The sequence below is a fragment of the Saprolegnia diclina genome, assembly GCF_000281045.1.
Source record: "Saprolegnia diclina VS20 unplaced genomic scaffold supercont1.28, whole genome shotgun sequence".
In the NCBI taxonomy this organism is placed as follows: domain Eukaryota; phylum Oomycota; class Saprolegniomycetes; order Saprolegniales; family Saprolegniaceae; genus Saprolegnia; species Saprolegnia diclina.
In genome coordinates this window covers 572,751-599,975 of record NW_008246095.1, presented here as the reverse complement: position 1 = coordinate 599,975, position 27,225 = coordinate 572,751, and the positions used below count along the sequence as shown (strand labels likewise).

The 27,225-nt window shown below is 58.7% G+C and overlaps 13 protein-coding genes across 13 annotated transcripts in view; 10 read left to right on the top strand and 3 right to left on the bottom strand.

The window, feature by feature from the left end:
- SDRG_09073 (hypothetical protein) overlaps positions 1–63 on the top strand; it is a gene marked incomplete at its 3' end in the record, with an annotated part of 9,335 nt that extends 9,272 nt beyond the window's left edge. Inside the window, exon 11 of the mRNA XM_008614985.1 lies at positions 27–63. Within this exon, the coding sequence (XP_008613207.1) occupies positions 27–63 (37 nt within the window). The remainder of the gene's footprint in view (positions 1–26) is intronic.
- Positions 64–640: 577 nt separating this feature from the next.
- SDRG_09072 (hypothetical protein) lies at positions 641–1,180 on the top strand (the record flags this gene model as incomplete). The annotated part of the gene is made up of 2 exons (XM_008614984.1): positions 641–776; positions 822–1,180. 2 exons carry the CDS (start codon positions 641–643, stop codon positions 1,178–1,180), a joined length of 495 nt encoding a protein of 164 aa, XP_008613206.1.
- Positions 1,181–1,777: 597 nt separating this feature from the next.
- Positions 1,778–4,973, top strand: SDRG_09071 (hypothetical protein). The gene is made up of 4 exons (XM_008614983.1): positions 1,778–2,390; positions 2,437–2,814; positions 2,865–3,462; positions 3,510–4,973. Exons 1-4 carry the CDS (start codon positions 1,815–1,817, stop codon positions 4,919–4,921), a joined length of 2,964 nt encoding a protein of 987 aa, XP_008613205.1. The 5' UTR covers positions 1,778–1,814; the 3' UTR covers positions 4,922–4,973.
- A 553-nt stretch (positions 4,974–5,526) lies between these two features.
- SDRG_09070 (hypothetical protein) lies at positions 5,527–11,050 on the top strand. Its single transcript, XM_008614982.1, has 8 exons — positions 5,527–5,726; positions 5,779–6,092; positions 6,148–6,320; positions 6,369–8,706; positions 8,754–8,937; positions 8,989–9,491; positions 9,545–10,544; positions 10,586–11,050. Exons 1-8 carry the CDS (start codon positions 5,549–5,551, stop codon positions 10,930–10,932), a joined length of 5,037 nt encoding a protein of 1,678 aa, XP_008613204.1. The 5' UTR covers positions 5,527–5,548; the 3' UTR covers positions 10,933–11,050.
- A 399-nt stretch (positions 11,051–11,449) lies between these two features.
- SDRG_09069 (hypothetical protein) lies at positions 11,450–11,917 on the top strand (the record flags this gene model as incomplete). The annotated part of the gene is made up of 1 exon (XM_008614981.1): positions 11,450–11,917. One exon carries the CDS (start codon positions 11,450–11,452, stop codon positions 11,915–11,917), a length of 468 nt encoding a protein of 155 aa, XP_008613203.1.
- SDRG_09068 (hypothetical protein) lies at positions 11,810–13,432 on the bottom strand. Its single transcript, XM_008614980.1, has 2 exons — positions 12,034–13,432; positions 11,810–11,988 (listed from the first exon to the last, which is right to left on the bottom strand). The coding sequence occupies exons 1-2, from the start codon at positions 13,397–13,399 to the stop codon at positions 11,957–11,959; spliced, it is 1,398 nt and encodes a 465-aa protein (XP_008613202.1). The 5' UTR covers positions 13,400–13,432; the 3' UTR covers positions 11,810–11,956.
- A 1,123-nt stretch (positions 13,433–14,555) lies between these two features.
- Positions 14,556–15,983, bottom strand: SDRG_09067 (hypothetical protein; the record flags this gene model as incomplete). The annotated part of the gene is made up of 5 exons (XM_008614979.1): positions 15,546–15,983; positions 15,286–15,502; positions 14,984–15,239; positions 14,764–14,938; positions 14,556–14,717 (listed from the first exon to the last, which is right to left on the bottom strand). The coding sequence occupies exons 1-5, from the start codon at positions 15,972–15,974 to the stop codon at positions 14,556–14,558; spliced, it is 1,239 nt and encodes a 412-aa protein (XP_008613201.1). The 5' UTR covers positions 15,975–15,983.
- Positions 15,984–16,634: 651 nt separating this feature from the next.
- Positions 16,635–17,991, top strand: SDRG_09066 (TKL protein kinase). Its single transcript, XM_008614978.1, has 4 exons — positions 16,635–17,124; positions 17,174–17,314; positions 17,357–17,544; positions 17,601–17,991. The coding sequence occupies exons 1-4, from the start codon at positions 16,681–16,683 to the stop codon at positions 17,926–17,928; spliced, it is 1,101 nt and encodes a 366-aa protein (XP_008613200.1). The 5' UTR covers positions 16,635–16,680; the 3' UTR covers positions 17,929–17,991.
- Positions 17,992–19,164: 1,173 nt separating this feature from the next.
- On the top strand, positions 19,165–19,589 carry SDRG_09065 (hypothetical protein; the record flags this gene model as incomplete). The annotated part of the gene is made up of 2 exons (XM_008614977.1): positions 19,165–19,357; positions 19,423–19,589. 2 exons carry the CDS (start codon positions 19,165–19,167, stop codon positions 19,587–19,589), a joined length of 360 nt encoding a protein of 119 aa, XP_008613199.1.
- Positions 19,590–19,862: 273 nt separating this feature from the next.
- Positions 19,863–20,610, top strand: SDRG_09064 (hypothetical protein). The gene has a single exon (XM_008614976.1). It carries the CDS (start codon positions 19,890–19,892, stop codon positions 20,397–20,399), a length of 510 nt encoding a protein of 169 aa, XP_008613198.1. The 5' UTR covers positions 19,863–19,889; the 3' UTR covers positions 20,400–20,610.
- A 148-nt stretch (positions 20,611–20,758) lies between these two features.
- Positions 20,759–23,264, top strand: SDRG_09063 (CAMKK protein kinase). Its single transcript, XM_008614975.1, has 7 exons — positions 20,759–20,849; positions 20,891–21,789; positions 21,839–22,017; positions 22,063–22,227; positions 22,276–22,679; positions 22,721–22,880; positions 22,926–23,264. The coding sequence occupies exons 1-7, from the start codon at positions 20,779–20,781 to the stop codon at positions 23,124–23,126; spliced, it is 2,079 nt and encodes a 692-aa protein (XP_008613197.1). The 5' UTR covers positions 20,759–20,778; the 3' UTR covers positions 23,127–23,264.
- Positions 23,265–24,346: 1,082 nt separating this feature from the next.
- On the top strand, positions 24,347–25,477 carry SDRG_09062 (hypothetical protein; the record flags this gene model as incomplete). The annotated part of the gene is made up of 1 exon (XM_008614974.1): positions 24,347–25,477. The coding sequence occupies one exon, from the start codon at positions 24,347–24,349 to the stop codon at positions 25,475–25,477; it is 1,131 nt and encodes a 376-aa protein (XP_008613196.1).
- Positions 25,478–25,518: 41 nt separating this feature from the next.
- Positions 25,519–27,169, bottom strand: SDRG_09061 (hypothetical protein). The gene is made up of 3 exons (XM_008614973.1): positions 26,832–27,169; positions 26,444–26,783; positions 25,519–26,398 (listed from the first exon to the last, which is right to left on the bottom strand). Exons 1-3 carry the CDS (start codon positions 27,134–27,136, stop codon positions 25,616–25,618), a joined length of 1,428 nt encoding a protein of 475 aa, XP_008613195.1. The 5' UTR covers positions 27,137–27,169; the 3' UTR covers positions 25,519–25,615.
- Positions 27,170–27,225: the final 56 nt, after the last annotated feature.

The window sequence follows — 27,225 nt, the reverse complement described above, 5'->3', positions numbered from 1 at the left end:
AAGCCCGTGAGGATCGTCACGGGCAGGTGGCGCGTCGGCGGCGCCAGAAGGAGCTTTTCGTAGTGCAGAGAGAGGTTGAGGCGGTCGACCTCGAGCTGCGCGCTGCTGCGGGCCATGGCAAAGGCAATGTGCTGGCCGATCGACGGAAATCCGGATAATACAAGCGTATCCGGATACTCATGGGCATCCGGATATCGAGATGTTGGCGCCATGCTTGATGTCGACGAAGGCCCAGACTCTCGGTTGCCAAAGTCCTCATCTTAGAACGAGCGACTCCCTCCTAGGGCACGTGGCTCTTCAATTTATCTCGACCATGCAACTACACGACTACCACTAATGCATATTATGCTGCGGAGTGGCCATTGGGCGTTGACCCCAAGGGAAACATGATTCCTTTGGTTGCCCCTCACGTTGCCGTCCCTACTCGCATTCATCCCATAGCACGTGCTACGAGGGGTGCTCACGACAGGATTTAGAACGCTTGGTGGCAACCCAAGCAAAGGATGTACCGTGCTGTGCATGGTATCGACCGATGTACCCAGCGGCATTGTACGCTTTATCCTGTCGCGCTGCCACGTGGTGTCCTCATTGTCGTATCCTGCAACCAAGTGTCAAGCCAGCGCTCGCCGCCCAGTGCGTCATGGCGGCGCCATGCGCGTCGATCATCTCGTGCGTCGGGAACCAAACGACTCGGAACTGTACGATGGCGCTGGCGAGTGCGAATATGGAGTCGTCGACCGAGTACACGTCGGCAGTCGCGACACGGCCAACGTCGCGTACACTGCGTGGTATGTGTGTTGCGCAGGCGCTGACGTGCATAGAGATCAACCAGAGTCCGCTGCTGTCGACGACCGCGTCGGTCGCGGCCAGGCGCATGCTCACACGGTCCTTGGACGCTGCGACGCAAGAGTTGCGTCACGCGATCGCCGGTTTCAACATGAACGTCAAGTTTGCAATCGGGTCGAATGTCGTCGGCGCACTCCTCAACGTGACGTCGGCCAACTTGACAGAGAGCTTGACCGCCCAAGTGCAGACTATGTTTGCTGGTATTGCGACCGTCACGGTCATCACAGGGAGCAACGCGACGGCGTGGTTCCTCAGTATTTGGTACGAGGGGTACTATGGCCCGCCACCGGCGCTCACGATCTATGGCTCGCACAACGCCTCACGATCGACGTAGCATCCCGCCAGTTTGTCAACGTCGTGCCCTACAACCCCTTGTCCCGTACTAGACCAGTCACCTGCAAACCTGCACGTTCAAAGTTGATTTGTGGTGATACATCTTCTCTATCATGCTCCTCTACGTCCTCTCTCAGCTCTAAACGTTAGCGCCGAGCCGCATATAGTGAGCCGGTCCCACATCCTGGGCGGCCACGGGGCCAACGACGCTGCCTCGTCTGCGTCTCCCGGCATCATTGCGATGATTGCCACCTACCCGCAGACGCACGTATGCCCCTGAAGAGGTCTTGGCCGCCGATGTGCAACCAACATGTACGTCGTAAATCTCCATCTGCACGGGTCGACGAGCTCGCTTCATCGTACTGCCACGTCACAATATAGCGTGGAGTATGGGATACAAATAGAGAGAGCATTTGAATTCTGAAAAAGCTCTCCACTGGTTGGTCCACAGCGGCTCGGGCGTGGATTGGCTAAAAATGGGTCCGGTTTGAAGCTCGGTGGCATAATCCACGCACTTTAAACGAAAATCGTGCATGTGCATACAAATATAAAGGTATATTAAAACCTTAGTATATTAATATTCCGACCACGACCATCGGCGAGGTTCATTCTGCGAGCTTGCGAGACGAAGAAGCATGGGTGTCCCCGCGTTCTACCGCTGGATCAGCATGAAGTACCCCAAGACGGTGGTCTACGCCACCGAGGACCCGCCGACGAGGCTCGAGGGCCGCGACCGCTTCGGCCTCATCGACATCGAGGCCGAGAACCCCAATGGCACCGAGTTCGACAACCTCTACATCGACATGAACGGTATCATCCACCCGTGCGCGCACCCGGAAGAGGGCGAGCAGCCCAAGACCGAAGAAGAGATGTTCATGCGCCTCATGGACTACGTTGACCGCCTCGTGGCCTGCGTGCGCCCGCGCCGCCTCCTCTACATGGCCATCGATGGCGTTGCACCGCGTGCCAAGATGAACCAGCAGCGTTCGCGTCGTTTCCGATCTGCTCAAGAAGCGCGCCAGCGCGAGGAAGTCGACGCCGAAGCGCGCGAGTACATGGCGCTCATCGGCCACAAGGTGCCGGCCAAGCAGACGCCGTGGGATTCCAACGTCATTACGCCCGGCACCAAGTTCATGGCCAAGCTCGCCAAGTTCATGCGCTTCTACGTCCGCGATCGGATCAACTCGAGCCCTGGCTGGAAGAACATCAAGGTACTTCATAGATGCATGCTCCATCTCTCATCCGTCTTCTCGATAGGTGCTCTTTTCCGACGCCGGGGTTCCCGGGGAGGGTGAGCACAAGCTCATCATGTACATCCGCGACCAGCGCTGCCAACCCGACTACAACCCGAACCTGCGCCACGTGCTGCATGGTCTCGATGCCGATCTCATCATGCTTGGGCTCGCGACCCACGAAGCGCATTTTTCGGTCCTTCGCGAAGAAGTCCTCTTCGGCAAGGCCAAGTACGAGGCCATTGAAGCCAAGGCGCGTCTCGCGGGCAACGATCCGTCCAATGCGAAGCGCAAGGCCGGCGAGTACGGCGAGCACGACGCAGCCATGCTTGCATCCAACTTGAAGCCGTTCCAGTTTCTTCACATTAGCACACTGCGCGAGTACCTCCGCATTGAGTTTGAGGTACGTCGCTCATTCCGAACTGCTTCTCGTCCTCATTCCGCACTCTCTAGCCCGTCGCTGGTACCTTGCCCTTCCCGTACGACTTCGAGCGCATCATTGACGACTTTGTGTTCCTCTGCTTCTTTGTCGGCAACGATTTCCTGCCGCACTTGCCGTGCATGGACATTCGCGACGGCGCCGTCGACTACCTCCTGCTCGTGTACGCCAAGCTGCTTCCGTCGCTCGGCGGCTACATCACCAACCCCGGCGGTGAGATCGATCTGTCCCGAGCTGACGTGCTCCTCGCCGAGGTCGGCACTGTCGAAGAAACCATCTTCCAGCGCCGCATCGAGAAGGAGCGTCGCAACGTCGAGTTCCAAGCGCGGCGAGAGATGTACAAGAAGCGCGATCAAGTCGCCGCCGAAGCGGCCCGCGGTGACGCAGTCTCGGTCAAGCGCCACAAGGACGGCCGTGGTGTGGCCACGCCCTCGAACGAGGTGTACACACAGCTCGAGCCCAAGCAAGCGCTGAAGGAGCGTATCAAGCAAATGGAGCAAGCCAAGCTCGACAAGTACCGCGACGAAATCAAGGACACGGTGCGCCTCGGCGAGCCGGGCTGGAAGACCCGCTACTACGAAGACAAGCTCAAGGCCAACGACATTGAAATCGGTACGTGTCCTCTTGTGTTCGAGACGATGTATGGACAATGCGATTAGGTGGCGGTCGCGAGCGCGTCTTCCAGGCGTACATTGAAGGCCTGTGCTGGGTCATGCGCTACTACTACGCGGGCTGTGTGTCGTGGACGTGGTTTTACCCGTTCCATTACGCGCCGTTCGCCTCGGATCTCAAAAACATTGACCGGTACGAGATCAAGTTTGATCTTGGTCAGCCGTTCTGCCCGTTCGAGCAGCTCATGGGCGTCTTCCCTGCCGACTCGAAGCATGCGATCCCCAAGCCGTACCAGTGGCTCATGACGGACCCCGAGTCGCCGATATTGGACTTTTACCCGGAAGAGATCCCGCTCGACCCGAACGGGAAGCCTGTGCCGTGGCTTTGGATCGCGCTGCTGCCGTTCATTGACGAGAAGCGCCTTCTGGATGCGATGGCGCCGATGAACGCCAAGCTCACGAACGCCGAGAAGAAGCGCAACGAGCGCTTTGGGAAGGAGCTCATCTTCTTCCATGCGAACGCCAACCAGCCGCTGCCGACGCCAACGAACTCGCCCGTGGCGCTCGTGCCGGCGACGTTTGAGATGGCGGGCAGTATGGCGTACCACGAGCCGAGCTTCTTTCCGGAAGGCTGCATCGTACCGAGCCCCGAGAAGGCCAAGATCGAGCTCCTCGACATTCGCAACAACAAGTGCCTCAGCTTTGAGTTTCTCTCGCCGCCCAAGAACCGCCATCTCTCGGTCTTGCTGCCCGGTGCGATCGAAGACGAACCGGTGCTCGTGACGCCTGAAGACCGCGATGTGCGCGCGCCCTTCTTTGGCAACGCCAACATTTCGATCATCGACATGGCCGGCGCCGCCCGAACTGCCATTAGCGTCCGCAACCATCAGCGCGGCGGCGGCCAAAACAACCACAACCGCTTCCAGCCGACGCAAGGTCAGCAGGGGTGGGGGACCCCGACCCACAACAACTTTCTCTACGTCCCCAACAGCAACAACGACCAGCAGGGTCCGCCGACGACGTCGGGCTTTCGGCATCAAGCGCCGTCGGGTGGGCGCGGTGGCTACCAGGGCGGTCGTGGCGGCTACCAGGGCGGTCGTGGCGGCTACCAGGGCGGTCGCGGCGGCTACCAGGGCGGCAACAGCTACCAAGGTGGTAGTGGCGGCCGTGGTGGCTATCAAGGCGGCGGTCGCGGTGGCTATCAAGGCGGTGGCTACCAAGGTGGTGGCGGTGGTTACCAAGGTGGTCATGGCGGCTACCAGGGCGGCCGTGACTACCAAGGCGGTGCCTCGTATTCGAATGACGCACAGCAGCAAGGTGGCGTCGCCGGCTCGGGCTTCGGCCCGCAGGCGCCCAACATGGATGCGCTCAAGGCCGGCCTGCGCAACATGCACGCGCAGCGCGGCACATATGACAAGGCGCCGTCTTCCTCGTACCCCAACCAGCGATACGACCGGTAAACCACGTAATACTTGCTTCATAAATCCAAGATCCCGTGTTTTATCTATCCAACTCTTGTCTCTTTCGTCTGTCACCAGACGTTTGACCATAGATAGACACCCTCTGGCACCCACTCGCATTTTCACTCGGTTCTGGTTCGCGCATTTTCAGAATCGGGAACCACATGAGGCCTCATCGATTCCAGTACTGCTACGCAGATTACTACGATGCAAAATGATGCAAAACGATCGAGTTCAAACGAGCCCGAGGATGGCCTTTCACCGAGAAGCTCCTTATCTGCGGACCAAGTAATGACGATGTTGAGGACGACCACAAGCTTTTCATGTCAATAAATGCCACCTAAGATCATATTCTCGAAATGAGACCTTACCCCAGCAACATAGAACTGTGACTTGTGGTAAGGCATCCAGTTGATAGCTCTAGACCCGCACCTTCACTCAGCTCGTCGACAGCAGCAACGAAGCGACGCGACGATCACTTTCCCCGAAGGTGCTCCTGGGCGGTGCAAACCTCTAATTTTGAATACCGTTAGATATGCGTTGCTAGAGGTTCTGCACGCCATTGGTCCAATCGGTTCTTTTGGAGGCCATTGACAATCCAATTCGGGATCAGCAGAAATCATCAGCATGGGCATCCGAGGCCTGACGTCGTACTGCCACGCCAACCAAGCCGACTGCGGCGACGCCGACGTGGACCTAAGTGGGCAGACGCTGGCCGTCGACCTCGACTCGTTCCTGCACTACGCGTGCGAGCAAGTCTCCAAGCAGTTTGCGCCCTTTGATGCGAGCTGGGTGCTCCTCGGCGGTAATCGCTTGCCCACTTCATGACGAGGCCAACGACGTGCATCTTGCGATAGGCGACCAGCGCGCGCTATACCTCTGGGTCCAGGACTGGATGAAGAAGTTCTTCCGCGCCAAGATCCGCCTCAAGTTTGTACGCGACCCGCCCGGCCGCTTGAACTCGATCAAGGACGTGACCCACGAGAAGCGTGCGGACGAGCGCGCCGAGAAGAGCGCGATCGTTCGCGACGGTATCTTTGCGCCGGCGCCCGAGGTGCCCGAGACCAATGCCGAGGTGGACCCGACGACGATCCGCGTCGACGAGAGCTCGGCCGCCGCCAAGATCGCCGTCGAAGCCCACGCTGTGTTTCCCCTTGCCCGTGCCACTGTGGTAGCGTCCTTCCTTCGTGGATTCGTACATGAGAGTTGATGCCATGCTGCAATAGGTGCGTTGCATTCAACATGCGGGCTGCTCGCTAATTACGACGAGCGTCGAGGCCGACGAAGCCCTCGGCAAGATGGTGCGGGACGGCCTCGCCTTTGCCGTGCTCTCCCAAGACTCGGACTACCTCCTCATGCAAAACGTCTCGTACATTCCCTTCCCGAATATCATCTTCAAGTACGCTCCTCTCTGCGCATCGCATGATGCTGACTGTACGACTCCTAGGGAGGACGAGACCGTGACAGCCTTTGTCTACCGCGCGACAAAGGTAGCCGACTGCCTCGGCGTCGCGCCCACCAAGCTCATCGAGGTCGCGCTCGCATGCGGCAACGACTTTACCCCGTACCTCGAGCGCCATTTCGACTTTGCGTCGCTTCTCAACTTGCCGTCGCTCCGCCGTGCAAACGGGCACCTTGGCGTGCAGGCCAGCGTCGAGTGGCTTGGGAGCCAATTTGGCGAGACCAACTGGCTGGACGACCCGTCGTTTCAGCTGTTTCTGAGGAGCAACGCGTCCGCACTCAGCTACGTCTATGCGATCTACAGCTTTTACGGCGCCGACGACCAGTTCCTGTCGCGGTACCCGACTGCAAACCGGCTGTCGTGCCTCCCGCCCGCCGAGTGGAAGAAGGCCATCAAGCTCCTCGACAAGCAATCGTACCCGAACTTTGCCCTCGACGTGCTCTACTGCCAAGAGCGCCATTTGAGCGCGCGGTTTGCCGCCCTCGAGTCGCACCCGATCGCAATCGAGGCCAACTGCCTTGTGTACCACGCGCTCGGACAAACCCAACCGGTTGTCGAGATCCTTGCCGACGGCAGCACGCGCAGCATGACGCCGCGTAGCAGCGACGGCAAAGCCCCGATCCCGATCCACCGGCTCTTGGCCGTTGGGAAAGAGGCGCGGGCGGCTGCGTTTCAGCGCAACGTGGTGTTTCTTCTGGCCCAACACCCGGCGCTCCAGTCGCGCCTCCAGGCTTGGAAGGGCGCCAAGACCCACTACGAGCTCCAAGTGGTGGCCAATGCAATGTCGCTGCTCGTGCCGACGCTCCACGAGCGCCTCCACGCGTACGTGCTGCCGCTGCTCTTGACGGCTGCCGTGTGCAAGACGATGCAGAAGCACACGACGATTGTGCCGCTCGCAACCGTTGCGAATGCGGCCGAGATGGACGCCTCGGTCGTCTTCCGCTACTGGATCGACTGGCAGCTGCATCACCTCAAGATCTTTGGCTTGTCGCCGCGCCTCAACGAACACGCCTTCTTCTCGGCTGGTGTCTTTTCGACAATCCTGTCGCTGGTGACGCCCCAAGTCTACTCGAAGAACCACGTGAACGCGGTCGCGCGACACTTTTTCGGGGACGACGCCACTTCGCTCCAGCTCTGTTCGTGGTCATACTGGATGCTGGCGCCGCTCTTTGAAGAGTACCAGCCGCCGCCGCTGCCGCTGCTTGCTCCGAAAGGCGCGCTATTGCCGTCGGTGCTGGCCAAGCGCCTTCGCCGCCCCAAGACGACAAGCTCTACTGCGCCATCCACTGCGTCGCTCACGACGCAGCTCGAGCAGCTGCAGTTGAACCCGCCGATGCCACCGCCGTTGCCGCTTCAGCCCCGCGCGCCGCTGCCGCCACGCGAGCCGGTGCACATTGAAAAGCTCATTTTCACACTGCCCGTGTTTGCGCATAAGGACGAACTTCTCAACAATGTGGCCAAGAACCCGCTGACGATCATCCAAGGCGAGACGGGCTGCGGCAAGAGCACGTCGGTGCCGCAGTTTATCTTGGACGAAGACCCGACCGTCAACATGTACATTACGCAGCCCCGGCGTGTGGCCGCGATTACGCTGGCATCGACGGTCGCCAAGATGCGCGGCGAAGACGTCGGCAACACGATCGGGTACCGCGTCGGACAGTTCCAGCGCGACTCGAAGGCGACGCGCATCACGTACGCGACGACGGGCTACATGCTCGAGCGCATCATCCACTCGCCCGAATCGATTGCGCAAGTGACGCACCTCGTGCTCGACGAAGCGCACGAGCGCAGCATGGACATGGACCTCCTTTTGCTCATGATCAAGACCAACTGGCACCTCTGGCCCAACCTCAAGCTCATTATCATGTCGGCCACCATGGACGCGGCCATCTTCTTTAAGTACTTCAAGGAAGGCCTTCCCTCGCCGCTTGCGTGGAAGAAGCCGCTGTTTGTCGGCTCGGCGCTCTACGATGTGACGGCCATTTACATGGACGAGGTCCACAAGCACATTCCTGGCATCGCCGAGATTGCTACGCTGGCCAAGAAGCTCACGACGCAGCTCGCGGGCTGGAAGAAGACCGACTTGGACCCTGAAATCATGGGCAAGAAGATCACGCAGGTCGTCCCGATCCAGCTCGATCTGTGCGTCGCCCTCGCGCTCCACATCACCAAGACGGTCGTCGACCCGTCGTGCATTCTCATCTTCCTCCCGGGCATCTCGGACATTCAGTATGTCCACGAGCAGCTTGAGAAGATGCGCGATATCCAGCTGTTTGTGCTGCACAGCGAGCTCGACATTGAGGACCAAGAGAAGGCCTTTGCCGTACGTCCACGGACGGTATCACTGCAATTGCTAAGCGATGTGTGTAGCCGGTGGACGGCAAGGTCAAGATCATCCTCTCGACCAACATTGCCGAGAGCAGTGTGACGATCCCGGACGTGACGCACATTATCAACTCTGGCATGGAGAAGCAGATCATGATGCCGACGACGGGCCACATGGAAGTCCTTGTCCGCTCGTGGTGCTCGCAGGCGTCGGTCAAGCAGCGCTCGGGTCCGTCTCCTCTTACGTTGCAACGAAGCTCATGACCCTTTCTGTGTGTAGGCCGCGCGGGCCGCATTCGCCCGGGTACGGCGTACCACTTGTTCACAAAGTCGTTTATGAACGAGTGCATGGCTGCGTACACGACGCCCGAGCTGCTCCGGAAGCCGCTCGACAAGATTGTGCTCCAGCTCAAAGCGCAGCTCGCCCACATTGACACACCGACGAACCTCCTCAAGAATGCGATGAGCGTCCCGAACCTCAACAACATTACCGGCGCCTACAAGGTGCTGCACGACATGGCGGCCGTCACGGAAGCCAACGAGACGACCACGAACGCCATCACGCCCTTTGGCGTCTTTTGCACCAACTTTCCGCTCGACGTGCGTCTCTGCCGCCTCCTCATGTACGGCCTCAGCGCCTACGACCTCGGCATGCAGCACGGCCTCGTCGATGTGATCATTCTCGCCAGCATCCTCGCGTCGCCCGATCTGCACGTAGCGCCGTCCCGCTTTCACATTACGAGCGCGGGCAAGTACATGGCCGAGATGAAGCATGCACTCGAGGTAGACTCTTCTTGCGTGCTCCAATACGATGGTGACATATATGTGCACTGTAGGGCAAACTCTCGCTGCAGAAGGAGGAAGACGACGACCAGCCGCTGTGGAGCGAGCCGCTCGCTATGTGGCGCCTCGTCACGCGCTGCCTGGCGCTGAAGTCGAAAAGCGCGGTGCAGCATTTGTTGCGCAAGCACGCGATTGCGACACGCCGCTTCCAGACGATGTGTGTGCTCATGGGCGACGTGTGCCTCCGCTTTGTGCGGCTTGCCAAGCGCCAGGACTTTGCCCACTCGCGCGCGCTGCAACCCTCGGTGTTGCGCTCGGTCATGGCGCTCGAGAAGTTTTGCAACAAGGGGTTTTGCCCCGACTGGAAGCACCAGCACACGCCCGTGCCCATGCTGCGTCTCGTGCTCCTGCTCAACTACACGGACAGCCTGGTGGCCGGGAGCTTGCCGACCCCGGGTGCGAAGGCCAAGAAGGGATCGCCCAAGCCCAAGACGGGCCCGGTCCACGCCACGCTCACGATCGACGAAGAGAGCAAGTGGGCCAAAGGTGTCCCTCGGGATGACCTGCTGCGCACGCTGGGGCCCATCACCCGCGACGCGGCGAGCGAGATTCATTCGCTCAAGGTCGATGCGAAGAGCCTCACCATCCTCTTTGCGACGACGACCAACAATGACGAAGAAGACGCCAACCCCTTTAACGGGCTTCCGTTTGGCCTCTCGCTGCTGCACTTTATGCGCGACCGATCGTTCCCGATCGACGTGTCGACTCTGCCGCTCTGGGAGCCAAGTCCCGGGTCGTTTGACTCGATCCGCCTTCGCATGCCCCAGCGCCAAGTCGTCGGCTGCAGTTTGATTGCGTGGAAGCAGCTCCTGTCGGGCATCAAGGTCAACTGCTCGGGGCGCAACCCGATGGGCCTCCCCTTCAAGTACCTCAACAAGGACAACACGGTGCACGGTATCTTTTCCGAGCAGCTCTTGACGGGCGATGGATCGATGATGCTCGGCGGCAAGTGCACGCTCCTGCCGCCGGCGGTCGACAGTTACCTTGCGATTCGTACGTTCAATGGCTGAAAAACCTTCTCATGCTATGGTTAGTGATGCTGCTCTCGGCAAAGCGCAGCGTGTGGTTCCTTATGGACAAGACGGGGCTTCTTTGCGTAGCGCTCAAGGTCGACGGTCACAACTACTTGCTGCCCGAAGGTGTCGCGCTCCCTATTCGATCGGTCATGGCGACCGTCAACTGGATCCGGAAGGACCTCTCGCACGGCCTCACCAAGCCGCTGCGATCAATGAACGAGCCATCGACCAGCCTCAGTGGCCCCGAGATGGACGCGCTCTTTTCGACGACCAAGACCAAGGGCAAGAAATGGGACTGGGTCCAAATGGAGCTCGAGGCCGCGTACTTTGAGCCGTTTCCGCAAATCATGCTCGACGAGGATTAGGGTCGCCACGTCGCTGCGTTGCTCTTGACATTTCATTTTATACAAACCTTTCTGGGTGCTTCCTTTCGATCATCTCGAACTCAGGACCTGTCGAGCATAACGCTTCAGTCGATAAGACCAACGACGCAAGCTCGTCACTTGAGAAGCGTCCGTAGCTGGCCTAATACCTGCGTCCATCAACGCCAGAGACAGCTTTCTTCGCCGGTTGTCGGCCTCGACAACGAACTTGGGATCCCTTGACAAAGGGCAACAAATCTCTCCTACATCAGCCGTCGCTATTTTCTGCTATAACTTTCCGCTGTAGCTACATAAGACTCGCATCGTGTGCAGCCAACCGTAACAAATTAGCACCGGGAGAACCATTGCTCGAATGGCCATGATGAAGATGGAGGCGCGTGTGATGCAAATCAACACGTTCTCCGGACAGGTCTTGTATCCGGACTTATATCCGGTTGCGTTTGGTTGGATCAGGGCCAATCGGCTTTCGTGCTCGCTCCGAGTTGCCACAAGTCGAAAGATGGTGCACGCGCGTAATCGCCCGGGCAAGGGCAAGGTCAAGGTCTCGCGCAAGTCCAAGCCGATCCGCAAGTACAAGACCAAGTTTGTCGGCGACGGCGAGATCAAGAAGCTCTGGGACCACAAGCTCACGACCAAGCAAAACTACGAAAAGATTGGGCTCAACCGCGACCCGAACGCGATTGCGCAGATCCGGGCGTGCACGGAAGAGATCATCGACCCGGAAGAGCTCTTTGATGTGCCCGACTCGGACATCCTCAACCTCAACGACGAGCGCAATCACAAGAAGGCCGAGAACCACATGTCGGAGATGGAGGTTGCCTACTTGCGCCCACTCCTCGCCAAGTTTGGCGACGACTACGCCGCAATGGCCCGCGACATCAAGATCAACAACGAGCAGTGGACCGAGTCCAAGCTCAAGCGGCGGTGCGCGCGCCTCAAGCTCGTCGATGCCAAGATCATCAAGTAGTTAGAAAATTAGTTCGTGTCCATAAGATTAGAGGTGCTATTACTTGTAGCGTTTCATGCGGCAGAGGAGCGCTAGATATAGCATGAGCAGAAAGGTAGAGAGGTCCAAGAGCTTACCTCGCTTGGCCGCGCGGAGCTGATTTTGCACTTGACAGCGCGGACACGGCCCGCCCTTGCGGTGCCGGTGCTTGGTGCCCTCGACTTTGACTTCGGTGGCCTCAATCTTGAGCTTGAGGTCGCGTAGGTCCTGGGGCATGCAGCCGAGGTCCGGCAGCGGCATAAAGTCGACTTTTGGCCGCAAGATGCGCGACGTCGTGTCCGTGATCGAGTTGCAAAGGTCCAGTAGCTCTTGGTCAACCGCCAACGTGTCGATGTCCGAGTCGTCGGCCGACGACGGCAGTGGCATCGGTGTCACCTTGAACGACGCCAGTGTGAGGCCGCTCGCCATGCTCATCATTGCGTGCTTGCGTTTCTCTTGGGCCACCTTCTTGGTCAAAAGCGGCGCATTGACACCGAGCGTCGGCAGCTTCTTGGGCGTCGAGGTCTCCATCTTCTTGCGGTCTTCGTTCGGCTGCATGACGTGGTCCTTGTCCCGCGCCTTGCTCATCGTCGGCGTGTGGTTGGACGGCAGCGCAATGAAGGGCGCCAACGGCACCGTCGTTTCGATCGACTTGGTCGCTTCGTCCGGCGCTTTGCTTGCACTATACGAAGAGGACGACGACGAGACGGCAATTGTCGACGGCAGCGTCCGGACGGGCGCCATAATCGCCTTGGTCGACGAGAGGAGCGTCGGCGTCGTCTTGGCGACGACCGGTGTGAAATTCACGAGCTTCACTTGGTGCTTGTACGGCACGTGGAGCTTGCGCTTCTTGAGGCATGACGCCAAAATATGGTTGACCATGCGTCCCGACTCGGTCACGTTGGTCGATGGCAGCGGCGCGACTACCGACGTCATCTGCTTGGCGTCGCTGCTCGGGCTGCTCGCGCCACTGTTCGTCTCGTCGGCCGGCGACCAAAACCGGTTTTGCTTGTCGCAAATCACACGGTGGTCAATGTCGTAGTACTCCTTCTCGTCGGCTTCGTTCTCGCCCCAGCACACGACGTCGTCCGAGTCGGTTTCGTCGCCGCCAATGGCTTCGCTGCCGCACTCGCTCGGCGGCGCGCTTCGGCCTTCGTCGATCACCATGAGGTCGTCGCAGCTCGTTGGCAGCAGAAACGTGAACGGCGCATCTTCCTCGCTCGAGAGGTTGACGCGCGAGAGCAGCTCTTCGTAGCCATACGCATCAGGCGTCGCGACGCTCGTCGGGCTGCCGACGTTGTCGTCGAGGTCGTCGAGGTCGACGCTCCAGCCGCCATCGTCGTCGTCCAGCATCATGTCGTCGTCGTCGTCGTCCTCGAGCATATCGTCTTCCTCCAGGTCGGCTTCATGGAGCGGAAGGACGTCGATCGCCTCCATGCTCCGCATCGCGCTGCTGCTCATCATGCGTCGTCGCACTTCTTTGAATATTGCACCGACCCAATCCAGTGTATTATTTTATTTAAATAAAATTCTTCGAATTTTGGGCCGCTCCAACATGCGCACCACAGGTTTGCGGTCCCCATCCTGCTTGGCGCGATCGGATTGGCCGCGGATTCGGCGCGGTGACGCGACTTCTCCTCTGATTGGCCGCAAATCCCATGTCCCCCGTCCCTTTCTGGCTCCCGACCTGTCCCACTCCAGCCGAGTCTGGGATCGTGCGCGCGCCAAATCCGATAAAAATGACAGCGCATTTGTAAGGCGTTTATTTGCCGCGTGGGGTTGGGCCCCATCAAAAAGAAAGAACAGAGGGACCCATGAAAACCACCCAGGCCACGTGACCTACGGTATGCTCGCAACTGACTCGATTGCCCAAAGAAGGTGATCGAGCGAGTCGCGTCTTTGAAGCGACGGGATTATTGTCGCGCTTCAACCCATGTCCCGGAAGGAGATGCGCATTGCCTCGGTATCGACACCACCCTACCGTGTACAGCGGCAAGGACACGGCGATGGAGGAGAATCATCCTGGCATCCTCATCGCCCTTCCTGCATTATCGTTCGACCAAGAGGGACCTGGGTCCGCGAGGCAAGACGACGAAGAAGACGGTCATTTGGCGACAGCTGGACGAGGTTGAAGACAAGTCCCAAGCACGGGGTGGGGGGCCATGAATAAGATTGCCAACAACGGCTTGAACTGGGGGGTTGAAGCCTCCGGATAAAATCGTCCGCATACGCAGTGGCCGTGTGTTTTTATTCCCGAAGGCGCCAAGGCCATACAAAATACTGTGTTTTGTCACGAATTTAAAAAACAGCCGCTGGCGCATTCCGGATACCCAACGACCAAACCCGGCATGGCGTATCCGGCGTGCCAACTCGTGGCATCCTGCCAGCACAGGGCGCGACCCAGAACTTATTGACCATGCCACTGCGATTCCACCGCCCGCGATCGCCTCAACTTCCAAGGAGAATCAATACCGGTGCCTTCATGCAGGTGCACCAGAATGTGTCCCAGATGGCGTTGTGGACGTGTCTGCGATTCTCAGTCGCGTTGGAACCAGAATAATGGCGTTGCATGCACGCAATGTGCTTCTTAGCCGACTCTTTCTCAACCACACTGGCCTAACTAGAACGGGTTGACGCTGCGCGCGCAGCGAACGAGAAAGCTGGGGCACAGCCGATGCGGCGGCTGGAAGCTCGTCGAGAGCTTCGGCGAGTACGGCGGGCTCGAGTCGCGGATGATGCCAATGACGTCGTTCAAAAGCGGATCGTCGCCTTCGATCGGGTCCTACGTTGTGTCTTATTGCATTTGAGATGTAAGAGACGTGACACACCTCAATGATCGGGTCCGTGTGCGTCTTGTTGGCGTAGTACTTGACGTGCACGGTCGCGCCGGCCTGCGTGAGGACGTCGGCAAACTTCTTGGTCGACTCCCAGCGCACGGTCGTGTCGGCCGTGCCATGGAAGAGGTGCACGACGGGCAGCTGCGCCGCGGCTTGTGGCGGCAGCCTAACCATGCCATTAATTACTGCGCGCATGCACACAGCCAAGTACCGGACGACGCGGTCAGTGGGCGAGTGGTGCGCAATGTCGTTGGCCATGATGCGTCCGAGCACGCGGCGGTCGAGGCCATGCTCGTGGAATCGCTCGATCGACTCTTGGATGTTGTACGGGCCCGAGATCCCGATAAAGTTGCGGAGGCGCGACGGCGACCACGTCGCAAAGCTTGGACGCTCGATGCTCTCGAGCAGCACGAGCGCTCCAATGTGCGCGCCGGCCGACTGGCCCACGACCGTTATGTTGTCCGGGTCTACGCACAAATGAGTTCGCGCGCTTCTTGACTCCGGAGACCGTACCGCCGCCAAAGAGGTGGATGTTTTCAAAGACGTAGGCAATCGCCGTGTTGCTGTCGGCCATCATGTCGGGAATGATGCCCTGCGGGAAGTTGCGGTAGTCGGGCGTCACGACGAGGATGCCATAGGACGAGAGGACTCGGCCCATAAGCGCGCCCCACGCCTTGTAGCCAATGATCCACGCGCCGCCCGAGAGGAAGACCACGACCGGCATCTTGGCCTACGGCCTGCTCCACATGGCTGTATGTAGAGAGCTCGCGTACCTTGGGCTCGGGCACCATGTAGATGTCGAGGAGGTTGCGGGCTTGGCAGCCATACCGAATATTCTTGTGCACGCGTACGTCATAGAGCCAAAAGTACAGAATGCGCAGGAACGCCGGCGCAAGGAGGCACGAGAATGTGAGGAGCTTCACAAACATTGCGACCCACTTGTACGAGACGCGCAGCGCCCAGAGGAGCTTGGCGGCCAGCGTCGTGATGAGCCACACCTCGGCCGAGACCTCGGCGAGGTCCAGCGCGCACTGGCTGCGGGGCGTCTCGACGGCCGAGCGCTGCACGGACTTGCGCCGCTGCGGGCTCCGCGTCTCGACGCTTGGCCGCTTGAGCAGCGGCTGCGGCGACGGCAGGCGCTGGGCGCAAGTCCCTTCCTCGAGCAGTGGCGAGCTTGGCATGCGTCGCGGCGACCTTCCCATCACGTCGCACGTTGCACTATGGAAACGGGCGTAAGCCGACACCCGGTTCTGATTGGTCAAAAAGATACGCGTTTCAAACGACGCGAGTTTCAAGATTTGCGCGAGTACCGCGATGACGCGGCCGCGTCGGCTTTTCGTCGACGAGAACTCGACTGCGATGGAGAAGGCGCTGGCTGCAGCACCAGAGGTGCGGACTGCAAGCGGGGCGTCGATGTGACACCGACTTTTTGCGGGGTGTGTCGCTGTGGCTCGATTGTACTGGCTCGTTTTGCACACAATGTCTGTCGGCGTACAATATAGTGTTCTTGAGCGCGCGAGTCGGTTGGTGGTGCGCGGGCAGTGTCGCCAAGTGGACGAATCTCACGCCCTGGCAAGGTCCGAGGGGTCCTGTCCGCGACCGCAGGTGGAAGTGACCGTCGTAGCCGCATTGCAAAACCTTTGTCCACACATTTGGTGTGGAGTAGAACGCAGAGCAAGTTTGAAAAACATTGCGATTTGACCCTGTACTTGTCATTGAATTTGTCTTGCTTTGGTCCGTAATACAGTCCCTGCGCGCGAGCAAATCGAATTCTTCCGCCCCCCCACTAATGCCTCTGTGGCGGCTCGTTATTGGCTTTGCTAGCGATGACACAATCCGTTTCGACCTACCGAGCGTTTCGCGCCAGGCCGCTGACTAAACTTAACTTGGCATTTGTCTTGGCGGGCGATGGGCTGTGGCGCGTCGATTCTGCAAGAGCCGGAAGGCATCTCGGTCGACACGCACAAGTTTGTGCACGCGAGCAAGGCCGGGACGCTCGCCAACTCGGCGCGTGTCCGCGTCAAAAAGAAGGGCGACGATGTCATCACCGAGTCGCGCAACCTCGGTGAAGTCTTTTTTGGCCTCAACGTCCCCTTCAAGGACATTGACGTGAAATCGACGCTCGGGGCGGGCAACTTTGGCGTTGTCTATGAGGCGTACGTCAAGGGCAAGCGCGTCGCCGTCAAGAAGATTTACCTCCGCGAAGACGGCGACAAGGCGAGCGACCTCGACGACTTTGAGCAAGAAGTCGACATCTTGTCGCTGCTCGAACACCCCAACATTGTGCATTTTCTCGGCGCTGTCCAAGAGTACCCCAATTATTGTCTGATTACCGAGCTTTGCGAAGGCTCGGTGCGTGGCCATCAACATCTCTCCAATTTTAAACATTCAAGTCGTGTAGGTGCTGGATCTGCTCAAGCTCGTCGAGTCCAAGAAGGTCCGCGCCACGTGGGGCCTCGTGCTCGACATTGCCGCCGACTGCGCGAACGCATGCGGGTACTTGCACTCGCTCGAACCCATCATCTTGCACCGCGACATCAAGGTCCTTGATCCACTGTATGAAACACTGGCAATGCACATGTAGGCGGAAAATTTGCTCATCACCGAGCTCTTTCGATGCAAACTCTCGGACTTTGGGCTCTCGAGGTCGCTCGAGAAGGACGCGATTGCCAACACTGTGTGCGGCACCCCACGCTGGGTTGCACCCGAGGTCTACCGCGGCGAAGTATACTCGGAAAAGATTGATGTCTACTCGTACGGCATCGTCTTGTGGTGCGACATGTCGTCAAGAGATGACGTTAGCGTCTTAGCATGGTTTAATGGGCTAGGGAACTATTTTGCTTCAAGAAGCCGTATCTGGACCAAGACCCAATCAACTTGCCGTATATGGTGGTGCACAAGAATTTGCGCCCGCCGCTCTGTGTGCATATCCCCGAGGTGCTCCACTCGCTCATGAAGTCGTGCTGGCACCCCGACCCGGCCGAGCGGCCGTCGTTTCCCGCCGTGCTCCAACTGCTTGCCAACGCAAGGACCGAGGTGAAGCCGAGCATCACGATCGACACTGGCGTCTCGTATGCCGAGGCCGTTGAAAACAACAACCGAAAGCAATCGCAAGGCATTCGCATGGGCATTGGTCTGAAATCCGGGCTGCTGTAGGTCACTCTTCTATTTAACACCCGACGCCGTAAATAAGAGATATCCAGTCTGCGCAGAGTTGTCCATCATTATGGCATCTGCTGTGAACTCATCGTTCGTGGTGGTCGTGGAAGGCCTCAGGCTCGACGAAGAGTTTGGATCACCGCAAAGGGTGACGTCGGCGAAGAATTCTAGCCTCTTGTGTGCCCTTACTGGACATTAGCCGCCTTCCTGACCGCCTCAAACCCCAAATACGCGAAATTATTTCACCGGGTCTCCACAGCTCACTCTCTGCATTGCACGCGGGCAAGAGCGCCCACTGGTGCAAAGCGCGCGTGCATAAACCAGTTCTGTATGATTGTACAATTAGTATGTAATCGTTGTAGTTTTGTGGGTATTTGTATACGAGAGGATAAAGTATTGCTAGCAGGCGCACATCATTTAGGTGGCAGGATCACGCTTTTGGACAAGCGGCAGCCAGCAAATATTTTATCCGGACATCTTTATCCGGATAAAATGGGCTCGGCGTCGCTGCTCGGCAGCTTGTTGACGATGTTTGAAGTTTTTTACAGAGTCGCGAGTTTTGTTCGATATGCATAGCGCATGACGCAGGGAGCCCAAAAACCAAAGAATGGTGCTCGCAGCGTGCCGACAGCCTGAGTTATGCGCCGTTCAAGTTGGCGAAACTGATACAGACTCTAGTATCGATGTATCAAGGTATCAGTCAACTACCAGTTTACAATTGCAACTAACTCAGGCTGTAGGCACGCTACGAGCACCATTCTTTGGTTTGTGGGCTCCCAGAGTCATGCGCTATGCATATCGAACATAACACGCGACTCTGTAAAAAACTTCAAACTTCGTCAACAAGCTGCCGAGCAGCGACGCCGAGCCCATTTTATCCGGATAAAGATGTCCGGATAAAGATGTGCTGCCACTGCCATCCATGGTCCACGCCGTAATGACAAGGAAATAGCTCCTTTCCAGAGCAAGCCGTGCAGCGCGTCAGCTTGTCTGCATAGCCGCGCGAATGTTACGTGTCACAGACGCCAATGCGGGGTGATGCTGTCTTGGACTTCAGCGTGGTGCTTCATGTGGAAGCTCGGTGGTGTCAGCCTCTCGTCACGCAACCGACTTCCTTTCTGGTTGCATCATTCGCACCGACAAGACGTTCGTATTTGTGTAGCCATCAACATAGTGTACTAGACAGCTACGTGATTATTGACCTACAGTTCAATTTCGTCCTCGGAGCTCTCGATGGACATGCGGTTCTCAAACTCGTCGACAACGCCGTCTTTGCGTCGCCGGTACACGCCATTGTGCGAGTGGGTGCGCTGCTTCGTTGCCTCGTCCTCGCTGTTGTTCTTGGTCGTTGTTATTGTTGTCTGTTTGAAACCCAAGCTCTTGGATGACAAGATTCTCGACAGCAAGAAGAACGTCTCCAACCCATGTCTCCAACCTCTCGCAGGGCGAGTATTTGGCGCCCGAGAAGATTGAAAGTATCATCAAGAGTAGCGTACGTCGCCGAGCCGTTTATGTCCGGCGACTCGCTCCACGCCGTCCTTGACGGTGTCATTGTGCCCGAAGAAGCCGCGATCGAAGCACTCACCAAGTCGCTCAACATTTTGGAGACGCCCCAAGAGCTCTGTGCCGACTCTAAGGACACGGTGACGACCGTGTGATGAACCATCTCGATGGTTCCGATGCCAACGGTCAATGGGAAAAGAAGAGGTTGACAGCACCGACGGGGCGCGAACCGCGCCTCCGGCGAACGGTATGAAGAAGAAATCCATCGACTTGGTGGTCACGCCACACGTGTGATTGGTTTAAAACACATGAAATATTGTGTTTTCTGGAAATACGACCAATCCAATGCGCGTTACGATCGACATTACAGCCAATGACATGCTCTCTCAAATTCCCCTATACAAGTACACGTCGGATGTGATTGGCGCAAAGCCGGGATTTTCTGCACGTTGGCCATGGCCCCGAGCACGGAGGTCAACTTCAGCCTCGGCTTCAAGAGCCCGTGCTTCTTCACGATGCTCAACCTCGCCGGGTACCAGATCCCGCTCCTTGAGCGCAGCGTCCTCGAGTGGTGCGAGCGCATCGTCGCCGTCCTCAACAAGGAGCGTTTCGAGGGCACGCTCGACGGCATTGTGCACTCCCAGCTCGAAGCCAAGACGCGGCCGCTCTTCGCCGTCAAGATGGTCTCGGGCTTTGCCAACGACGGTACGTCGTCGCCGCGCATCATGCTCGGGTCGGAGCAAGGCGCCGCGGTCACACTCGCGCACGAGATCGCAGTCGCCCTCGTCGACGCCATCATGATCGCCGAGGCGCCGATTAGCGCCAAAGACCTCGCGACGACCAAGCGCCACGTCGCACAGCTTCAGAAGCGCATTGCCAAGGCTGCACCAGGCGACCAAGTCTACGCGATAATTGTCGACCGCAAGTACCACGAGACCCGACCGAAACGGCATCCACCAACATGATTTGCGTCGTGCTTGCCATCTCTCTTGCAGCATACCAAGGTCTACTCAAGTCTGCGCTTCGGTGCACTCTTGGTCACTCTTGTACAATCGTCTTGTTTGCAACAAAGTAGAAAGGACGGGTTTGAAGCCAACCAACGGAGCCACCATCTCACAACCCTCTCGTATTTGCAAGGGGCAATAAGAGAGCATCTTATTGACCCATGACAGTTCCTTCCAGTCCCCAGCGCAGTTGGCGCCACTCGCGATGGCCAAAAAGGAACCTGTACGTTGGTACCAAAATCGCAGAGAGCATATATATTTAGGGTCCATGTATAGTGTATACCGGTCGCTGCTGTAAATAGATCGCATTTGCATTCGACATTCATTTGTCCGTGCGAATATGTGGCGCTTTACATCGACGCCGCCCGTTGATATCGTAGCCGAAGGCTTCCTTCTCTACTCGTCTCCGCGGTACGTTTGTTACCTCTTGCCGCCACCCACCGTCGTGCTAGGCGCCCTACGCCGACCGCGCGTTGGTGTGTCCTCGACGGCGCACGCCACACGCTCAGCAAGTACGAGAGTGCCAAGCGGTCTCGACTGCTTGGTGGGCCCATCGAGATCATCGACGCGCGAATCGTCGAGGCGTCTGAGAGTGCCACGTCATTCACTTTGCACTTGAAGACATTGTACCACGGCATGACGGAGCTCACATTCACCGCCGACTCCAGTAAGGAACGCGCCCGCTGGGTCGACGCGCTCACACGCAGTTCGCACGGACTCGCGTCGGGTATCTCGAAGCGCATGGCGCACCGAGGTGTCTTGAACGGGCAGTATGTGCTCGTGCGCGAGCTTGGGCGCGGCGCGTCCGGCATCGTGTACCTGTACACGTGGCACGGCAAGCCCTGCGCCGTGAAGCGGCTCTCGGCGTCGCACAAGCGCGGCCAGCCGCCAGGCACCTTGCCCGACGACGCGCGGCGCGAAATTGCAATCTTGCGTAAAGTGAGCAACCTCCCGCACGTCGTATCGCTCTACGATGTCATCCACGACAGCGCCAATGACTGCGTGTACTTGGTCATGGAATTCCTTGGCGGCGGTCCGATCGCGTCGTACGACAAAGCCACAAAACGCTTCCACACGAAACACATCATGGGCGAAGGGGATTTGAAGCGGCTCTTGCGCTGCGCCTCCGTCGGGCTCAAGTACTTGCACGCCAACCACCTCGTGCACCGCGACATCAAGCCCGACAACCTCCTCTTGACGGACGACGGGCGCGAGTGCAAGCTAGCCGACCTAGGCGTCGCGCACTTTTTTCCGCCGCCCACATCGTTGCAAGGCGACGTATCTGCAGAGGGCGACGACGACGACAAGGCCGCGGCGGGGTCGGCACCCGGCATGCTCATCAACACCAAAGGTTATGTGAGCCATTTGTTGTTGCATTATTGTATTCAAACGTGGGCTAGGAACGTACGAGTTTATGTCACCGGAAGCGCTCTCGGGGGAGGAGTATTCCGGTTACGCGGCCGACATTTGGGCTCTTGGCGTCACCTTGTATGCCCTCGCCGTCGGGCAACTTCCGTTCCAAGCGCAAAGCATCCTCGCGCTCTTTGATGTGATTGCGACGGCGCCACTGATCTTTCCCGTGCGTTCCCATACGTCGCTTTGTCAGCGTTGATAATGGGCGTAGACGACCACCAAAGCGCTTTCGCCGGCGCTCACCGACTTGATCACGCGCATGCTGACAAAAGATGTCGCGCAACGCATCACGCTCGACGACGTTCTGTTGCATCCGTGGCTCTCAACCGGCGCGACTAAGCAGTACCTCCACCATTCCACCGCGGCCCTCGGCGAGGTTCTCTGCACAAATACAATTCATGATCTTCATGTATATATACACTAGGTGGTCATTGATGCCTCCGACATGTCGGGCGCGGTCTCACCCCTGCAGCTTAAGTTTGACCAACTTCGAATGAGCGTCACCGCGTCCGAGGACCTCGCTCTGTGGAGCGTCCTGTCAACCTCGACCGTAGCGTGTTCGACAAACCAGTACACGCCAACGCCGATCGACATTGTGAACGTCCCGTTGCCGGTTCGGCTTCGCCAAGACATTGTGTGGCTGGCGCAGCAGGTGCACTTTGCTTGGTGCACGACCAAGACCCTCGAGGGGTGGCGCGCGGGACCTGAGCGCAGCGAAGACGAGAAGATCCACCCGCTTCTCGTGCCCTACCAGCACCTCGACGACGCTGCAAAAACCCGGAATCTGGCGTCGGTCACGGCCTCGGTGCAGTGCATTGTGGCCTTAGGGTACGTGCACGTCGTTTACTTGCGCTCATGGACGTCTGCAGCTATGCGCTGCGAGCGCACAAGGCGTCGGCGCCAACGCGCTTGTTTCCGCTGTCACTTGAGCGCATCTCGCTCTCTGGTGACTTGGTCATTCTCGGTGACCTGCTCGCAGAGAACGACCACGAGGTGTGGGCCCACGAGTACATGGCACTCGGGTGGAAGGTATATATATATGCGGTGCAAACAAAAGCTTTTATGATTGTCTAGTATGGCGCTGGCTACGACCCAGAGCTCAAGACGCACCCGTCGCTCGTGCCGTTTCCAGCGCTGCCGGCCGGTCAGCGCGACGCAACGCGCAACGCGGCGCTCGTTGTCATCAAGAGCCTCGTCGCACTTCAGTACTCGATCCAGCACATACACGCCAAATACAACCACGAGTCCAACCAGCACGCCGAGCTCGTGCGCTAGTGTCGGCAGCTCCATGTCTCCGTCGTCCAAGAGAAAGACACCTACCTTCAACGATACGAGCTCTTGCATGAGTGCTGACACTAGCGCCGACAGTTCCATAGAGGGTGCTGATCTATGGAGACCTGCGATGTGCTCTGGCGTATTTGGGTTTGAGGTGCCTAACTTCGTCGGGAAGGCGCCCAACGTCGACTGAAAGGCCACGCAAGCAAAGGCTAGTATTCTTCGTCGACTGGACCCTCTGCGATGCTTGCATCACGGTCGAATAATGGCCAGCGAACGAACCAAAAGAGGTTGGGTCTGTGACGAGCCTGTCTCGACCGGAATAAGTCGTACGTCGTCGTTCCACTAGTCGGGAAGCCTGCACACTCTGGGTTGAACTCTCCAAAGCCGACGATGGCGATATTTAGAAGTCGATGCCACCTCGACGATCCAATCTCTAGTCATGTTAAACGAGCGGCTATGGATGGCCAAAGCGCTAGCGTGTTGCTTGGTACGTGAATTCCCGCCGCCATTGTACGACTCAAGAACTGCTGCCAATACTCTGGTACGGGGGCTGTACGGGGACGGGAGTATTACGGGCTAAACCAGTGGTATACCTTTTCCAGCAATTGACAATCACACGCAAGAACTTCATCTGAGTCAACCGGTCGTATCTGCCACGTTGGCACATGTCCGTCATAATCAAGCGAGGAGCGCAGCTGCGTCCACTCTGGTCCGACAGCTCTCATGCCTCGGCCGGCTCCCATAAAACGAGGTGGATCAGATGGTATTGGATCGAGATCCCTATCACTGGAACGCAAGAAGTCTGTTCTCTCTCCCCTCGTGCTGTTCTAGCGTGGTCCCAGAACGGTCAAGCAAACCTCAAGCTCCATGGTGCGTCTCCGATGCGACCATCATTCTAGGATTGGTGGACGGAAGCAATGTTGGTCCCCTTGACGTGACACGTTGCCGTTGCGACACCAGCGGGCAATGCGGACAGTGTAGCTGCTGGTCCAGCGCACCAGGTGTCCACCCTCGGTGACGTTATCGTCTAAGATCGGACCTCGCGTGTCTGCGCTTGGTGCCTCCAAGCTCTCAGACCTTGTGTGTAGTTGGATGCAAGAATGGATGGAGGGTGCTCTGTGGACAGGCTGTGCATTACGAACGCCCGTCACTTTCGACGAGCACAGGTTGTTCGAAGGTGATCGGCCGTGTCGGCCACAATCATTTTTCAAAGCTCCATGCCCATCAGCATCAGCGGACGGCGCCTCGTCGCCTTCGTCCTCGCAATCCTCGCGTCGCTCACGCAGGCCACCCCGCCACCGCTCTTGGGGCCGTCCGTCGACGTGACCCAGTGGACCTGCGTCTCGTCCGAGTCGCGCTACGTCACGGCGCGGCTCACCAACGGCAACCACAACCTCGAGTGCGTCACGACCAACGCGACGACCGACGTGTGTCTCTTTGCGTCGCGCGCCGAGTCCTGTCCGTCGCCGACCGGGTTCATCTACTCGTGCACCGACTACACGGTCGGGTCCCGCGACCCGACACCGGCCTGCGTCGCGCTCTATAGCACACTTCTTCGGGGCGACGCGCTCTCGCTGCGGGCAACGGCCCTGTACTTCTACTACAATGGTCTAACGTGGGGCGTCCGCATCGTGACAGCGCTCGGTATGGTGCTTCTCGGCGGCGCCTCGGCCACGCACGGCTATTACCTCTTCCGGCTCCTTCTCGTGCTCTACGGCCTCGTAGCCTTCTCGCTCGCGTTTGCGTCGCCGCTCGACTGGATCGACAACTCTACGACCGAGACTCTTCTTTGGGTTGGCGGTGCTATTCTCTTTGGCCTCTTTTGCGCCGCCTTCTACGCTCTCGCACGGCTCGTCACCGGGGCCATCGCAGGCGCGACGCTGGCCATGCTCGTCTTGGACTACGTCCACCTGACGCCGACGTACATGACCCTCGCCGTGTCTGGGGCAGGTGTTGTCACCGGCTTGATGACGCTGCGTTGGCCGCGCCCGCTCCTGCTCTTCCACACGGCGTATCTTGGTGCGATCGTGGCGGTCTATGGCGGTACGTTCTTGAGCTATGCGATTCCCAACGTGACGCACACCGTGTTTGACGTGGATCCCGTCCCGACGACGTGGACAAATGTGTTTGTTGGCAGTCTCTTTCTCCTCGCGCTGCCGCTGCAAGTGTACTACACGGCCAAAGACGTGGTTCATGGCGAGACGCCCTTCGAGCGATTGGCGCGAAAAGCTAGCGCGTCGACTGCGTCACCGGCGTACTCGGACGTGCTCGATCCGTCCGTGGTCGCGGCTCAGATGGCGGCCAAGGAGCACTGGTTCTTGCAGTGGCTCGCGTGGTCGCGACGATAAAATCGTATCAAATTATCAACGTATCAACCTTGGCGTTTGCGTTGGGAATGAAGCGAACGAGTGTGGATTGTATATAGAGCTGGTTATTAGTAGTAGTTGAAACGAAAGACACCTCGTGTGCTAGTACCGAGACGTGGCTTACGCGTAGAGCTTGAGCGACCGGTCGAGCGACGTCGACGCGATAAACTCGAGGCCGCGCGAGAGCTTGACGTCCGTGACCGCGGCCGTGTGGTCCTCAAACGTCTTGACGAGGTTCCAGCTCTTCTTGCCGGCTTCCTGGAAAATACGCACGCCCTTGCTTGTCGCGACACCGAGGAACGACCCGCTGTGCTCAAACGAGACTGCGTGGACCGGCGCCTCGAGCTGCAAATCAAACACACTCTTGAGCTTGCGGAGATCCCAAAACTTGACGAGGCCATCGGCGCTGCCCGACGCAAGGTGGTACCCGTTCTCCGAAAAGCTCAGGCTCGTCACGGCCTTGCCATGGCCCTCGAACGTCGCGGCCACCGACGCCGACGCGACTTCCCACACGCGGATCGTCGCGTCCCCCTGGCCCGTCGCAAAGATCGCACCGTCCGGGTGGAACTGCAGCGCGTGCATCTCCGAAGCTTGCGCCGCCACCTTCTTCAAGAGCGTGGCCGTGCCAAGGTCAAAGAAGCCCCACGATCCGTCTTCCGACGCCGTGCCGAGGTACGACCCCGACGGGTGCAGCGACATGCTCGTGACCGCGCCGTCGTGGCCGGTGAGCGTGTGCCCGACCGAGTAGCTGCGCTCATTGGCGCCGGCGCTCCAGAGCTTGACCGTCTTGTCGGCCGAGGCCGTGAGCGCCACGTCGGCAGCGGGGTGGAAGAGCACGTCGTTGATCTTCTTGCTGTGGCCGCTCAACGTCGCCTCAATCTGGCCCGAATGCGTGTTGAAGATCTAGGAAGATGCAAATCAGAACGAGCGCAGGGGTGGAAGCGAGACCTTGGCGTCCTTGTCGTTGCCGCCCGTGAGGACGAGGTGGTCCTTGATATCGACGCAGAGCACACCCGGCTTGTCGCTTTGGTGCAGCGTGTGGCTTGCAGAGCAGCTCATCGCGGCCACATTCTTGGTGATTTCCTCGACGCGGCGCTCCTTCTTGCGGTAGTGGGCGAGCTCCTTCGCACGCGCGGCGACGTTGGCCGAGACCGTCTCCCACGCATCTTCGATCGGGTTGGACGCGCCGTGCTTGCTCTTTTCTTTGAGGTGCTCGACCTCCTTGTTGAGGCGCGCAATGACGCGGCAAGCCGCGTCGTACTGGTACAAGGCGTGCGAGAGCTCCTGCCTAAAGCCAGCATGAGCCATCATTCACCACGATCCAAGATTCGCGTACCGCGTCTGCTGCAGGTGCTTCTTGACCTGGAACATCTCGAGCGCGTGGGCGTCGTACTCGGTCTGCAGCGCCGAGAGCAGCGACGGGATCGACGACGTGGCCTTGGACGGCGGCGTCACGTCGGTCGCGAGCGTCGTGAGCTTCAGCGGGAGCAGGTCTTCGGGCGAGAGCGCCGACTCGGAGAGCGGGCAGACGTTGCCATGCGTCTTCATGTACTCTTCAATGAGGTGCTTCTCATACACATGGCCCGTCTTGACGTTCACGACCGGGACTTGGCACACAGCGCCGCTCAAGCCGCAGAGCATCTTCACCGTTCAATGTGGTTGCGTACGAACCGCTGAATGGCCCACCTGCAGCAGCAACCTTTCAAACTTTATAGGCCGCCTCTTTGCAT

Coding starts and splice junctions, on each gene's coding strand:
- SDRG_09071 (XM_008614983.1), top strand. CDS start 1,815: ATGGGTGTCCCCGCGTTCTACCGCTGGATCAGCATGAAGTACCCCAAG. Junction 2,391..2,436: donor CTGGCTGGAAGAACATCAAG/GTACTTCATAGA, acceptor TCTTCTCGATAG/GTGCTCTTTTCCGACGCCGG. Junction 3,463..3,509: donor GGCCAACGACATTGAAATCG/GTACGTGTCCTC, acceptor CAATGCGATTAG/GTGGCGGTCGCGAGCGCGTC.
- SDRG_09063 (XM_008614975.1), top strand. CDS start 20,779: ATGTGGCGCTTTACATCGACGCCGCCCGTTGATATCGTAGCCGAAGGC. Junction 20,850..20,890: donor CTTCTCTACTCGTCTCCGCG/GTACGTTTGTTA, acceptor CCGTCGTGCTAG/GCGCCCTACGCCGACCGCGC. Junction 22,228..22,275: donor CCACCGCGGCCCTCGGCGAG/GTTCTCTGCACA, acceptor TATATACACTAG/GTGGTCATTGATGCCTCCGA.
- SDRG_09066 (XM_008614978.1), top strand. CDS start 16,681: ATGGGCTGTGGCGCGTCGATTCTGCAAGAGCCGGAAGGCATCTCGGTC. Junction 17,125..17,173: donor CCGAGCTTTGCGAAGGCTCG/GTGCGTGGCCAT, acceptor CAAGTCGTGTAG/GTGCTGGATCTGCTCAAGCT. Junction 17,545..17,600: donor TCGTACGGCATCGTCTTGTG/GTGCGACATGTC, acceptor TTAATGGGCTAG/GGAACTATTTTGCTTCAAGA.
- SDRG_09061 (XM_008614973.1), bottom strand. CDS start 27,136: ATGCTCTGCGGCTTGAGCGGCGCTGTGTGCCAAGTCCCGGTCGTGAAC. Junction 26,784..26,831: donor AAGCACCTGCAGCAGACGCG/GTACGCGAATCT, acceptor TGCTGGCTTTAG/GCAGGAGCTCTCGCACGCCT. Junction 26,399..26,443: donor GCAACGACAAGGACGCCAAG/GTCTCGCTTCCA, acceptor GCATCTTCCTAG/ATCTTCAACACGCATTCGGG.
- SDRG_09068 (XM_008614980.1), bottom strand. CDS start 13,399: ATGATGAGCAGCAGCGCGATGCGGAGCATGGAGGCGATCGACGTCCTT. Junction 11,989..12,033: donor GCTCCGCGCGGCCAAGCGAG/GTAAGCTCTTGG, acceptor TGCTATATCTAG/CGCTCCTCTGCCGCATGAAA.
- SDRG_09064 (XM_008614976.1), top strand. CDS start 19,890: ATGGCCCCGAGCACGGAGGTCAACTTCAGCCTCGGCTTCAAGAGCCCG.
- SDRG_09070 (XM_008614982.1), top strand. CDS start 5,549: ATGGGCATCCGAGGCCTGACGTCGTACTGCCACGCCAACCAAGCCGAC. Junction 8,938..8,988: donor GTCGGTCAAGCAGCGCTCGG/GTCCGTCTCCTC, acceptor TTCTGTGTGTAG/GCCGCGCGGGCCGCATTCGC. Junction 9,492..9,544: donor AGATGAAGCATGCACTCGAG/GTAGACTCTTCT, acceptor TGTGCACTGTAG/GGCAAACTCTCGCTGCAGAA.